The sequence below is a fragment of the Salvelinus namaycush genome, chromosome 13 (assembly GCF_016432855.1).
Source record: "Salvelinus namaycush isolate Seneca chromosome 13, SaNama_1.0, whole genome shotgun sequence".
Lineage (NCBI taxonomy): Eukaryota > Metazoa > Chordata > Actinopteri > Salmoniformes > Salmonidae > Salvelinus > Salvelinus namaycush.
Window position 1 is genome coordinate 41,669,069 of NC_052319.1, and position 15,359 is coordinate 41,684,427.

A 15,359-nucleotide genomic window follows, 5' to 3' on the forward strand; every position below is an offset into this window, starting at 1 on the left:
ATAGATCGTTGGTTATGTGGAGACCTCGACCCGCTCCACTACAGCCCCATTGATGTTAATGGGGGCCTGTTCGGCCCGCCTTTCCCTGTAGTCCACGATCAGCTCCTTTTTCTTTCTCACGTTGAGGGAGAGGTTGTTGTCCTGGCACCACACTGCCAGTTCTCTGACCTCCTCCCAATAGGCTGTCTCATCGTTGTTGTCAGCAAACTTAATGATGGTGTTGGAGTCATGTTAGGCCACGCAGTTGTGGGTGAACAGGGAGAAAAGGAGGGGACTAAGTACACACCCCTGAGGGGCTCCAGTGTTGAAGATCAGCGTGGCAGATGTGTTGTTGTCTAACCTTCCACCTGGGGGCGGCTCGTCAGGAAGTCCAGGATCCAGTTGCAGAGGGACGTGTTTAGTGCCAGGGTCCATAGCTTAGTGATGAGTTTCGTGGGCACTATGGTGTTGAACGCTGAGCTGTAGTCAATGAACAGCATTCTCACATAGGTGTTCCTTTTGTCCAGGTGGGAAAGGGCAGTGTGGAGTGAGATTGAGATTTCATCATCTGTGTTTTTTTTGGGTCGGTATGCGAATTGTAGTGGGTCTAGGGTATCCGGGAGGATGCTGTTTATGTGAGCCATGAAAAGCCTTTTAAAGCACTTCATAGCTACCGACGTGAGTGCTACTGGGCGGTAATCATTTAGGCAGGTTACCTTCGCTTCCTTGGGCACAGGGACTATGGTGGTCTGCTTGAAACATGTAGGTGTTACAGACTCAGTCAGGGAAAGGTTGAAAATGTCAGTGAAGACACTTGCCTGTTGGTCTGCGCATGCTTTGAGTGCAAGTCCGGGTAATCCGTCTGGCTCCGCGGCTTTGTGAATGTTGACCTGTTTAAAGGTCTTGCTCACATCAGCTACCGAGAGCGTTATCACACAGTCATCCAGAACAGCTAGTGCGCTCATGCATGATTCAGTGTTGCTTGCCTCGAAGTGAGCATAAAAGGCATTTAGCTCGTCTGTTAGTGTCACGTTCTGACCTTAGTTCTTTTGTATTTTCTTTGTTTTAGTATGGTCAGGGCGTGAGTTGGGTGGGTTATCTATGTTTTGTGTTTCTATGTTGGGTTTTTCGTTTGGCCTGATATGGTTCTCAATCAGAGGCAGGTGTTAGTCATTGTCTCTGATTGGGAACCATATTTAGGTAGCCTGTTTTCTGTTGTGTTTTGTGGGTGGTTGTCTTCCGTGTCTGTGTGTTCCACACAGAATTGTTTCGGTTTTCTTATCTATTCACTTTGTTATTTTTGTATTGTGTTCGTGTTCAGTATTATTAAATATAATGGACACTTACCACGCGGCGCTTTGGTCCTCCTCTCTTTCTCCCAACGAAGATCGTTATAGTTAGGCTCGCGTTACCATGCAGCTTGCGTCTGGGTTTCCCTTTGTCTCTGGCTTGCTTCTCTGGACTGTCTCTGGCTCGGTCCTCTAGACTTTCTGGCTCGGTTAACTAGACTGTCTCTGGCTGGGTTCTCCAGACTGTCTGTGGCTGGGTTCTTTAGACTGTCTCTGTCTGGGTTCTCTAGACTGCATCTGGCTGGGTTCTCCAGACTGGCTCTAGCTGGGTTCACTAGACTGCGTGTGGCTGGGTTCTCTAGACTGTCTGTGGCTGGGTTCTCTAGACTGTCTGTGGCTGGGTTCTCTACACGGTCTGTGGCTGGGTTCACTAGACTGTCTGTGGCTGTGTTCACTAGACTGTCTGTGGCTGGGTTCACTAAAATATCTCTGGCTGGGCTCACTAGACTGTCTCTGGCTGGGTTCACTAGACTGCCTCTGGCTGGGTTCTCTAAACTGTCTGTGGCTGGGTTCACTAGACTGTCTGTGGCTGGGTTCACTAAAATATCTCTGGCTGGGCTCACTAGACTGTCTTTGGCTGGATTCTCTAGACTGTCTTTGGCTGGATTCTCTAAACTGTCTGTGGCTGGGTTCACTAGACTGTATGTGGCTGGGTTACCTAGACTGTCTTTGGCTGGGTTCTCTAGACGGTCTGTGACTGGATTCTCTAGACTGTCTGTGGCTGGGTTCTCTAGACTGTATGTGGCTGGGTTTCCTAGACTGTCTGTGGCTGGGTTACCTAGACTGTTTGTGGCTGGGTTCTCTAGACTGTCTGTGGCTGGGTTCTCTAGACTGTATGTGGCTGGGTTTCCTAGACTGTCTGTGGCTGGGTTCTCTAGACTGTCTGTGTCTGGGTTCTCTAGACTGTCTGTGGCTGGGTTCTCTAGACTGTTTGTGGCTGGGTTCACTAGACTGTCTCTGGCTTGGTTCTCTAGACTGTCTGTGGCTGGGTTCTCTAGACTGTCTCTGGCTGGGTTCTCTAGACTGTCTGTAGCTGGGTTCACTAGACTGTCTCTGGCTGGGTTCTCTAGACTGTATGTGTGTGAATGGACTGCAAAGCTCTGAGAGCCCATCGGCATTACAAAGGCCTAATTCAAAGTTAATTGTAAGGGAATAAACTATGCGTATGGAAATAAGGCCTTTAATAAGAGGATATGTCACCCACGTATACACACTTTGTTCACTGTCAACCTACAGTATAAGGACATTTTGACTTTTCAGTGTCATCTCATAGGTTTCGCTGACTTTTTGGCTTTAAGATGATGATTGGTTCAGGGAGCGAGTAACAAACGATTTGAGGAGGAAGAATTGGATGTAATCAAAGAAGCAAATGAATTGAAAGCATCCACAGAGGATGAAGTTGATTTGAACTAAATTAGTCTGATGGCTTATGAGTAGTGCTTATCCTCAGTCTGCTTGTAGGAAGGAGATGTGGAAATGAGCTGCCCCCTGGACTCCTTGGGTCCTCTCCAGCCATGGCGAGCCGATTAAAGCATCGCCTCATATGACCTCAGACTTTTCCCATGCAGGGCTGTGAGCTGAGCAGAAATTGATTGCTCTACATAGAGGGAGATGCTGCGGCTGTGACGAGTTATTGTGTGTGTGTGTGTGTGTGTGTGTGTGTGTGTGTGTGTGTGTGTGTGTGTGTGTGTGTGTGTGTGTGTGTGTGTGTGTGTGTGTGTGTGTGTGTGTGTGTGTGTGTGTGTGTGTGTGTGTGTGTGACTGAGTGCATGTCTATATGTGTGTGTTCCTGTGCAGATGAATTAAGGTATCTGACCATTCTGTAACAAAACTCATTTGAAATGATCTCGTCTTTCCAAACACATTATTTATGTAGTGCTGTCTCATAGATCTAGAAGGTGCCATCGATGTATATTTAATGATCTCCATAGTGGAATCCTGTGCTGACAGTACAGTACGTGTTTGTGGAAGATACAGGATGGCTTTAGACTAAGGCAACAGCATGATGCTCCAAGGACTTACTGACTGGAGTTCAACTACTGTGCTTCCAAAGCCAAATATGTTCCTTATTGTGGAGCTGTATCTGTCCTTGCGCTTTTACAGGCACATCAGCGTTTCACAGAGAATTGATGTGATCTAAATAGTATAATAGTAATAATATAATGTTATAATATAATAGTAATAATATAATAATAATATGATGATAATATAATAGAAATAATTGAACAGTATTAATATAATAGTAATAAAATAATAGTAATAATAATATAGTAATAATTTAATAATATAATTGTAATAGTTTAATTGTAATATTATAATATAATAGTAATAATATAATATAAATAATATAGTAGTAGTACTATAATAGTAATAATATAATAGTAGTAGTAGTATCATTTAATAATATAATTGTAATAATGTAATTGTAATATTAAAATATAATAGTAGTAATATAATAGTAGTAATATAACAGTAGTAATATAATATAATAGTTATAATATAATATAATCTTATAATAGTAATACTATAATAGTAATAATGCAATAGTAATAATAATTGTAATAATATAATTGTAATATTAAAATATAATAGTAGTAATATAATAGTAGCAATATAACAGTAGTAATATAATAGTTATAATATAATATAATCTTATAATAGTAATACTATAATAGTAATAATGCATTGGTCATAATATAATAGTCATAATGTCATAGTCATACTTTAATACTTATAATATAATAGTCATAATTTAAGTTTTAATTTAATAGTAATTATATGATAGTCATATGATAATAGTAATACAATAATGTAATAGTGATCATTTAATAGTAATAATAGTAATAATTATAGTGTTTATAATATAATAGTAATACTATAATAGTAATAATGTAATAATATAATAGTAATAATATTAATAATATAATAGCCATAATACAAATGTAAAAATGTAATAGTAATAGTAATAATATTATATTAATAATATAATAGTACTAATTTAATAGTAATAATATACTAATATAATAATAATAATAATAATTTGAATAATATAATAATAGTAATACTATAATAGTATTAGTAGTTATACTTTAATAGTAATAATATAATAATATAACAGTAATATAATAGTAGTAATATAATAGTAATAATATAATAGTAATATAATTGTAATAATATAATAGTAATATAATAGTAGTAATATAATAGTAGTAATATAATAGTAGTAATATAGTTGTAATAATATAATAGTAATATAATTGTAATAATATAATAGTAATATAATAGTAGTAATATAATAGTAGTAATATAATAGTAGTAATTTAATAGTAGTAACATAATAGTAGTAACATAATAGTAGTAATATAATAGTAGTAATATAATAGTAATAATATAATATTAGTAATATAATAGTTGTAATATAATAGTAATACTATAATAGTAGTAATATAATAGTAGCAATATAATAGTAGTAATATAATTGTAATAATATAATAGTAGTAATATAATAGTAGTAATATAATAGTAGCAATATAATAGTAGCAATATAATAGAAGTAATATAATAGTAGCAATATAATAGAAGTAATATAATAGAAGTAATATAATAGTAGCAATATAATAGAAGTAATATAATAGTAGCAATATAATAGAAGTAATATAATAGTAGCAATATAATAGAAGTAATATAATAGAAGTAATATAATAGTAATAATATTATATATACTGTGAAGTAGCTTGAGATGTTATCTCAGAGAACACCTAATTCACTCCAAGGGTAGCACGATCTCACAGACACACACATACACACACACCCACATAGTTTGAGACAGACAGGGCGAATGACATGGAACAATCTCCCTGCTGGGTAATTAGGTAGGAAAAGGTTTCGGGGATGCAGACAGGTCCCCTGAGAAATGTGTGTGAGATCATACAGCGAAGCATTTTCCTCCTGGAGCCAAGAAAACACACACACGCGTGCGCACATACACACACACACATGCACAAATTAGCAGCCACAATAGACATAAATATTAGTACTCTTCACACACGCTTGCTCCCTTGCGCACATGCAAGTATGCATACGCATACACACACACACACACACACACACACACACACACACACACACACACACACACACACACACACACACACACACACACACAAACCACACAAACCACACAGACATAAATAGTGTGGCTGTTGTAAAAAGCTGCGATGGCATTAGATTTTCTATCTGTTTGGAATCTGACCTCAACTCATGCTACTGGGCATGGCTGTTCTAAACTGAAAACACTTCAGATAGAACTTCAGGAGGGAGAACTACAGCCTGAACAGTCTTCTGCACTTACTTTATAGCTTCCAATAGACTGCTATCATCATTATTAACTCTGAGTGGACTGAGCAGCATAGAGTTGTACAAAGATGATGATGATGAGGATAATGTTGATGATGATGATGATAATGTTGATGTCTTGATGATGATTCTGATGGTGTTGATGATGATGTATTTATGATGATAATGTTGCTGTTGATGATCATGTTGATGTTTTGATGATGATGTTGATGATGATGATGATGTATTTATGATGATAATGTTGCTGTTGATGATCATGTTGATGTTTTGATGATGATGATAATGTTGATGTCTTGATGATGATCTTGATGATGATGTTGATGTATTTATCATGATAATGTTGCTGTTGATGATCATGTTGATGTTTTGATGATGATGATAATGTTGATGTCTTGATTATGATGGTTATGTTGATGTATTGATGACGATGATAATGATAGCTTAATGATGATGATGATCATGTTGATATATTGATGATGATGATTATGTTGATGTCTTAATGATGAGCAGGGTTAATCAGAGTTTATCAAGGTGTATCAGGGTTTATCAAGGATTATCAAGGTGTATCAGGGTGTATCAAGGACTATCAAGGTGTATCAGGGTTTATCAAGGTGTATCAAGGTGTATCAAGGTGTATCAGGGTTTATCAAGGTGTATCAAGGTGTATCAGGGTGTATCAGGGGTTATCAAGGTGTATCAGGGTTTATCAAGGTGTATCAAGGTTTATCAAGGTGTATCAAGGTTTATCAAGGTGTATCAAGGTGTATCAGGGTGTATCAAGGTGTATCAAGGTGTATCAAGGTGTATCAGGGTGTATCAGGGTGTATCAGGGGTTATCAAGGTGTATCAGGGTTTATCAAGGTGTATCAGGGTGTATCAAGGTGTATCAAGGTGTATCAGGGTGTATCAGGGTGTATCAGGGTTTATCAAGGTGTATCAAGGATTATCAAGGTGTATCAGGGTTTATCAAGGTGTATCAATAATTATGAAGTTGTATCAGGGTCTACCAAGGTCTATCAGGGTCTATCAAGGTGTATCATGGTCAATCAGGGTGTATCAGAGTTGATCAAGATGAATCAGGGTGCATCATGGATTATCAGGGTGTATCAAGTGGTGTCAAGGTGTATCAGGGTGTATCAGGGTGTATCAATGTATATCAAGGTGTGTCAATGTTTGTCTTGTCACATTGGAAGGAGAAGCAGTATGTTTGTTCTCTGTGGTTCTGTTCTCTGTTTCACAGTAAAGCCAGTGTTTCCTAAGCGGTGTAAATGTAGGAGATCGCTAGGTAAGATGGAGTCTTCAGTGGAGCTCAAACTGTAGAAATCTGTAGTTAAAAACATAGTAAGGAAATGTCAGTACACTGTATATTGTGTACATGAACAGGATTACATTGTGCGGATACAAAGTATCTGGGTGTGTATGTGTGTGTGTGTGTGTGTGTGTGTGTGTGTGTGTGTGTGTGTGTGTGTGTGTGTGTGTGTGTGTGTGTGTGTGTGTGTGTGTGTGTGTGTGTGTGTGTGTGTGTGTGTGTGTGTGTGTGTGTGTGTGTGTGTGCGTGCAATCTCATTGGTACCCTGCTCCAGATCAGATACTATTGAGCACCTCTCACTTTCCAGCCAGGTCACCCTTGATACAAGTCCGTATTCAACGTCCCTCCATGTCTGAAGACGTCGGGAGAGGACGTGGAAACCGGCCACTAGGGGCAACACTGAGCGCTGTTACCTTCAAGAAGAATTTATATGCCTCTGATTCCAAAGATTGCAAGTTGGAATCCAGTGATAAAGTTTTTTTGAGATGTATTGTTTTAAACCTATCCGAAACAAACCTTACCTTACATTTTTTTAGTTAATATCTAACCTTAAGATTTTGGAGTTAATGCCTAAACTTCATATATTTTTTGGCAAATAGTTACAGGTGAGAGAAGAGGGGGGATGAATGAGCCAATTGTAAGCTGGGGATGATTAGGTGACCGTGATGGTATGAGGGCCAGATTGGGAATTTAGTCAGGACACCAGGGTTAAGTGCCATGGGATCTTTAGTGACCACAGAGAGTCAGGACACCCGTTTTAACATCCCTTCTGAAAGACAGCATCCTACACAAGGCAATGTCCCCAATCACCACCCTGGAGAATTAGGAGATTTATTTTTAGATCAGAGGAAAGAGTGCCTTCTACTGGCCCTCCAACACCACTTCCAGCAGCATCTGGTCTCCCATCCAGGGACTGACCACCTCTCTCTCTCTCTCTCTCTCTCTCTCTCTCTCTCTCTCTCTCTCTCTCTCTCTCTCTCTCTCTCTCTCTCTCTCTCTCTCTCTCTCTCTCTCATTCTTTTTCCTTCTCATTCTTTCCCCATTGCAGGGTGTGGTTTTTCCTTTCACAGTAACAGCTTGTTTCTATTCCCTAGCGTTAACTCTGATAGCTAGTAAAATGGCAGTCATTGAACCTAGTTACAAGAGTAAAAGTGGCTAATTTTCATGGATGGGTCAGAGGTGAAGGCTGTGTAGTGTGTGTGTTGAGTATGATTTGGTTGTTCCTTGTGTCTGTGTGAACATGCATTTGTGTGCTAAAGAGAGGGAAACAGAGGGAGAGAGAAGGGTGATGTCACTCAGTCAAATGCATACCGTGGTGTGTGTGGCTGCCCGTCTCCCCACACATACACCGACACAGAGACTGTTGTGAGAGTTCACAGGACTTAAGAGCAGGAGCTCATTCAGAGTTGCTCAGACAGGCAGCTATTCACCACTAGTCCACAACAACAGCAGCAGCAGCTCTCACAACACAATTAGCCTCCTGAGCCAAGAGAACTCCCCCCCCCTATTCAGCTCCGCAATGTTCCACTCCGGGGGTTTCGCTTTGGGGTAGCACCTGGGCGTTTCTCAGATTCCTCTGGACTATACCAACTGCTGTTTTCACACAGGTAGGGGAGCTCCTTTCACGCTATCTGTTTTGTGCTTTTTGAATACCTTCTACTATGTAAGCTCCAAAACCCACTGACAGTAAGATCCAAAACGTAAAAGTAATTTCATTCCCAAGTGCTTTGCCATGTGTGTCTTCGCTATTAATACTGGTTATTCAGTGATGCTGTATTGAGCTGCAACCGTTGATTTACTATCTGATGCCGGTTATGGATTACATTTGAATCTGTTGCTGGTTGCATCACATTTGCATCTGTTGCTGGTTGTGTCACATTTGGATCTGTTGCCATGTTGTGTCACATTTGGATCTGTTGCTGGTTGTGTCACATTTGGATCTGTTGCCGGTTGTGTCACATTTGGATTTCTTGCTGGTTGTGTCACATTTGGATATTTTGCTGGTTGCATCACATTTGCATCTGTTGCTGGTTGTGTCACATTTGGATCTGTTGCCATGTTGTGTCACATTTGGATCTGTTGCTGGTTGTGTCACATTTGGATCTGTTGCTGGTTGTGTCACATTTGGATCTGTTGCTGGTTGTGTCACATTTGCATCTGTTGCTGGTTGTGTCACATTTGGATCTGTTGCTGGTTGTGTCACATTTGGATCTGTTGCTGGTTGTGTCACATTTGGATCTGGTGCCATGTTGTGTCACATTTGGATCTGTTGCCATGTTGTGTCACATTTGGATCTGTTGCTGGTTGTGTCACATTTGGATCTGTTGCCGGTTGTGTCACATTTGGATTTCTTGCTGGTTGTGGCACATTTGGATATTTTGCTGGTTGTGGCACATTTGGATCTGTTGCCATGTTGTGTCACATTTGGATTTCTTGCTGGTTTTGTCACATTTGGATTTCTTGCTGGTTGTGTCACATTTGGATCTGTTGCCATGTTGTGTCACATTTGGATCTGTTGCCGGTTGTGTCACATTTGGATCTGTTGCCGGTTGTGTCACATTTGGATCTGTTGCCATGTTGTGTCACATTTGGATCTGTTGCTGGTTGTGTCACATTTGGATCTGTTGCCATGTTGTGTCACATTTGGATCTGTTGCCATGTTGTGTCACATTTGGATCTGTTGCCATGTTGTGTCACATTTGGATCTGTTGCTGGTTGTGTCACATTTGGATCTGTTGCCGGTTGTGTCACATTTGGATTTCTTGCTGGTTGTGTCACATTTGGATATTTTGCTGGTTGTGGCACATTTGGATCTGTTGCTGGTTGTGTCACATTTGGATTTCTTGCTGGTTGTGTCACATTTGGATCTGTTGCTGGTTGTGTCACATTTGGATCTGTTGCTGGTTGTGTCACATTTGGATTTCTTGTGGTTGTGTCACATTTGGATCTGTTGCTGGTTGTGTCACATTTGGATCTGTTGCTGGTTGTGTCACATTTGCATCTGTTGCTAGTTGTGTCACATTTGGATCTGTTGCTGGTTGTGTCACATTTGGATCTGTTGCTGGTTGTGTCACATTTGGATCTGTTGCCATGTTGTGTCACATTTGGATCTGTTGCCATGTTGTGTCACATTTGGATCTGTTGCTGGTTGTGTCACATTTGGATCTGTTGCCGGTTGTGTCACATTTGGATTTCTTGCTGGTTGTGTCACATTTGGATATTTTGCTGGTTGTGGCACATTTGGATCTGTTGCTGGTTGTGTCACATTTGGATCTGTTGCCGGTTGTGTCACATTTGGATTTCTTGCTGGTTGTGTCACATTTGGATATTTTGCTGGTTGTGGCACATTTGGATCTGTTGCTGGTTGTGTCACATTTGGATTTCTTGCTGGTTGTGTCACATTTGGATCTGTTGCTGGTTGTGTCACATTTGGATCTGTTGCTGGTTGTGTCACATTTGGATTTCTTGTGGTTGTGTCACATTTGGATCTGTTGCTGGTTGTGTCACATTTGGATCTGTTGCTGGTTGTGTCACATTTGCATCTGTTGCTAGTTGTGTCACATTTGGATCTGTTGCTGGTTGTGTCACATTTGGATCTGTTGCTGGTTGTGTCACATTTGGATCTGTTGCCATGTTGTGTCACATTTGGATCTGTTGCCATGTTGTGTCACATTTGGATCTGTTGCTGGTTGTGTCACATTTGGATCTGTTGCCGGTTGTGTCACATTTGGATTTCTTGCTGGTTGTGTCACATTTGGATATTTTGCTGGTTGTGGCACATTTGGATCTGTTGCTGGTTGTGTCACATTTGGATTTCTTGCTGGTTGTGTCACATTTGGATCTGTTGCTGGTTGTGTCACATTTGGATCTGTTGCTGGTTGTGTCACATTTGGATTTCTTGCTGGTTGTGTCACATTTGGATCTGTTGCTGGTTGTGTCACATTTGGATCTGTTGCTGGTTGTGTCACATTTGGATTTCTTGCTGGTTGTGTCACATTTGGATCTCTGAAGTGTCTTTGTAGGGTAGAAGATGTGTCATCTCTGTAGTGTCTTTGCTTTTTTCTCTGGAAGCTTCCAGACTCTCAGTAAAGGAACCCGGGTGGGGTTGTCCGGGGCAATGGAGGCCAGAGTAGACAAGGAGGGAAAGGCTCACTTTTTCCAAGCGATGTTGATATTTAAAGGAAATCCTGGACTGTAGGTCGTTACGTAGCTCTTTCCTGCAGTCAAATGACCTAGTGGCCTCATGGGTGGAGTTGTATTAATATTTTTATATTTTCATAATTAATAAATAAATACAAATTGAAATACTGCTGAAAATCCGGTGTTTCTGTGCTAAACAGTTTTGTTATATTTCAATCTTCTGTGATGTATATAAAGTGTAATATTGAGATGCAAACTCAAAATTGAATACATTTCAACTCTATATCGGACATGGTACAGATGTCTTCTTTTTTTAAGCCCATAACCATTTGTGTGAGGCGTATTTTATTTGTTTCAAAGTAGATTTGTTTAAGACTACCAACAAACACCGTGTGAACCTGATGTAGCCCACTGAGGTAAAAGGTTAAAGGAAGTCCTGGTCTGTGGGTCGTTGCGTAGCCCTTTCCACTCACAGACCGTCATCCCGTATACAGATTGAAATGGCAGATTTTGTCATTGATAAGCGCCTAAATTGGAACGCAGTGGCTATACAGTGACATGCTTTACATGATGTCAAAGCTCTGGCTCTGCACTTCACAGCTCTGAATGGATTTTGACTGACAGCTAATCTGAATATGAGCACTGCACGCAACAATTGGGCAACTTTTGCAAATGTTTTGTTGTCTGAGGTCAACGCTGTAAATCAAAAAGGAGTCGATGTGTTCTGAAAGATGAGACGTTAAAGATTCAAATAAATATTGGTTTGATCTCGTACAAGCAAACCACACACCCATGAGTCAATGTTCACCTCACATGTCCATATTTGAAAACAGTATCAACATTTATAATCGCTATGTTTGATCCACAGTTAGAAGAATGACATGGGCTTTTCTCCACGTTGTCCAGAACAGAATGAGCTTCCGTTTGTCGTATTGTGAAGAAAATGTGCCTTGCAACATGCACTTGAATGCACTCCATTCTATTCACACCAAAATTACAATACGTTTGTCTGAAGTGCCCTCTGAAAACCTAACACTGTAATGTCATATTTTATAACGTTTAGCTAGTCATGTTGGCAATAGAATATGCTTTCAAATGATGCCCACCTGACCCAGATTTTGATTTATAATGGAATGTTTTTGGATTGCGTAAACAACAAATGCAATTGTGTGAGGGTGGGGACGCAGGGCTGTGTTACGAACAAAAAAACTGCAAGTGTGCTTGCTTCAGGTCCTTAATGGCAAAGCTAGGAGAGCTCAAAAAAGCACTTTATAGTAGGAAGCTTTTTGGTGACCTCGGTGACCTTTGGCAGCTGGCAGGAAATGGCTTCAAAGGTCACAGGGTCAAATACATGTCACAGGAGTAGGTATAAGTTGCCCTTAACCACTGATTCAGGGTCAGATGTTTCCTCATACCACTGGTATTTAAGGGTAGACGCAAAAATAAGGTTAAATAACCTCACAGATAAGCTAAACAACAACAACAGAGCCAGTTTATGGACTCCTAGCATTCTAAGTCACAGAGAGGCTAAACAACAACAGAGCCAGTTTATGGACTCCTAGCATTCTAAGTCACAGAGAGGCTAAACAACAACAGAGCCAGTTTATGGACTCCTAGCATTCTAAGTCACAGAGAGGCTAAACAACAACAGACCCAGTTTATGGACTCCTAGCATTCTAAGTCACAGAGAGGCTAAACAACAACAGAGGCAGTTTATGGACTCCTAGCATTCTAAGTCACAGAGAGGCTAAACAACAACAGAGGCAGTTTATGGACTCCTAGCATTCTAAGTCACAGAGAGGCTAAACAACAACAGAGCCAGTTTATGGACTCCTAGCATTCTAAGTCACAGAGAGGCTAAACAACAACAGAGCCAGTTTATGGACTCCTAGCATTCTAAGTCACAGAAGGTTTTCTGAAGGATTGTGATGTTGACCGTTTTCTTTTTTTAGAAAGTGTAGCGTTGTGGTGTCTCTCTTGCCGTGATGTGTGTTTTGTCCTATATTTTTATTTTTATTCCCAGCCCCCGTCCCCGCAGGAGGCCTTTTGCCTATTGGTAGGCCATCATTGTAAATAAGAATTTGTTCTTAATTGACTTGCCTAGTTAAATAAAGGTTAAATATTTTTTTATAAAAAATACTATACAGTCTTCTCGATCTCTTTGTAAACACCCCCTCCCTCTGCCTTGTCTTTCTCTCCCCAGACGTCATACACACCCAGGGCCCTCTGGACGGCAGCCCCTATGCTAAGGTCCGCAAGAAGGAGTCCATCGAGGACGCGGTCACTGCCAACGACCTCTTGCCCACCGCCACCGAACACGTCCTACCCACAGTTGACCACGCCCTGTCGGTGAGCAGCGACTCCGGCAACTCCACGGCCTCCATCAAGACCGACCGCACTGATGAGCCAGCCCCAGCAGCAGCAGCCCCACCAGTGAGCCAGCCGCCAGCGGCCCAGGAAGAGGCCCCAGTCTCGGGCACGGTCCTGGCCGTCCAGCCCATCAGTCCCCAGGAGAAGCAGGAGCTGGAGCAGCTGCTCAGTGGCCTGGAGGGCCCCATGCATTGCCAGGGCTACCTGTCCTCCCCGTCGGGCGGAGGGATGGGGATAGGACTAGGGGGAGGGGGAATACTACACCTGGTGCCCGCCCAAGTTCATGTGAATGGCCACAACAGCAGCATGGACAGAGAAACAGATATTCTGGATGACGAGGTGGAACTGCCCACCAGCCAGGAAGGTAACAGCATGGATAGCTTGGGCACTCTGTCTTCCCTGGAAGGGAGAGCCACGCCTGCAGACCTCTACTACCAGGCTGAGACGGTTATCAATGGGCAGGACAAGGTCCCCTATCTAGAGAGGAGCATCCCAGACGGGCCCCCGGAAAACATTGTCATCAATGTCGCAATAGGCTCACATGATGTGGCTGCCCAGGTTCCCGTCACCTTAGTGCGTAGCCTCTGCTCAGCTCAGGATGGGACAGGTGAGTCAGTTCCCCCCGCGAGCGATTACATTATCAGCAAGAATGGAAACCTGTATCGCTCACAGTCATTCGGTGCAGAGCAGAATCCCCTCCCCCGAGCGCCAGCACGTAACACCAGCAGTCGTAACGCCGTCCAACGTGGGCTCAACGTGTGGCAGCAATATGGCGTCCCAGAAGAGCCGGTGATGGACGGGGTGTATTTTGGCTCTCCTCCACCCTCCATGCCTTTACAGAGCCACCACAGCATGCCCCACTTCCCCCACCAGCAGACTGCCTCACAGCAGGAGATTGAGCAGTCCATTGAGGCCCTCAACCTGCTGATGCTGGACCTGGACCCCGGCCGCCCGTTGGGGCAGGTTCCGAAGTCCCAGAGTGCCCCGGGGGAGAACAAGGAAGTGGTGACCACACAACCATCATTTTCCCAGTCCCAGGCCAGGCCCTCCTACCAGGCTGACTCAGCTATCTCGGGAAGCCCTGTGCCCAGCCTAGCTCAGGTCATGCTGAGGTCCTCCCCTTTCCAGCCGTCTACGTCTCCAGAGCCCTCTGCCATCCAGAGACCAACAGCCATCTACCAGCCTGGTCCCTCTGTAGCCCCCATCCCTGGCTTCCCCACTGAACCTTCCAGCCAAGGGGCAGCCAGAACCAGGTCTCCCACCCAGGTCCCCAGTAGCGTGGGCCAGCTGCAGCTGAAACCCATCAACATGTACCCCCCCAGCACCGTGTTCCCGTCCCTGTCCCCAGAGCTCCAGGAGCCCCAACAGAGCCCTAGTGCCAAGTCCTCATCACCCAATCCCAGAGATGCAGAGCCTGATGAAGTGTTCAACGTGGAGGGCCTAGTAGCCCAGCGTGTGTCAGGTAAGACTGCAGAACTCATGTGTTGTCATTGGCATATACAGTAGGTGTGATTTCATAAACAAAGGAAACAGGGAGGTGATATTCAAGTCGAGGATACATTAGGTGTGATTTCATAAACAAAGGAAACAGGAAGTGATATTCAAGTCGAGGACACATTAGGGTGTTAAAAGAGAGAAACAAACAATTTTCATGAATATGTATGAGACGCTAACAGAGAACATGGTAATAGTTTTCTCCTGAAACTGAGCACTTATGACACTTTCTTTCCTTTACAGTTTTTTTGTACATTTTTTTTTTTTTTACCGCACAAAGAGATGAACAGAAACCATCTCTCGGTACAACATGTATCTGTAAAAACCCCAGAGTACCCCTCAGAATATCCAATGGGAGGTCA

At 42.3% G+C, this 15,359-nt stretch overlaps 1 protein-coding gene across 1 annotated transcript in view; it reads left to right on the forward strand.

The window, feature by feature from the left end:
* Positions 1 to 15,359, forward strand: part of LOC120058535 (tensin-1-like) — an 86,157-nt gene that overhangs the window by 41,621 nt on the left and 29,177 nt on the right. Inside the window, exon 12 of the mRNA XM_039007263.1 lies at positions 13,337 to 14,965. Within this exon, the coding sequence (XP_038863191.1) occupies positions 13,337 to 14,965 (1,629 nt within the window). The remainder of the gene's footprint in view (positions 1 to 13,336; positions 14,966 to 15,359) is intronic.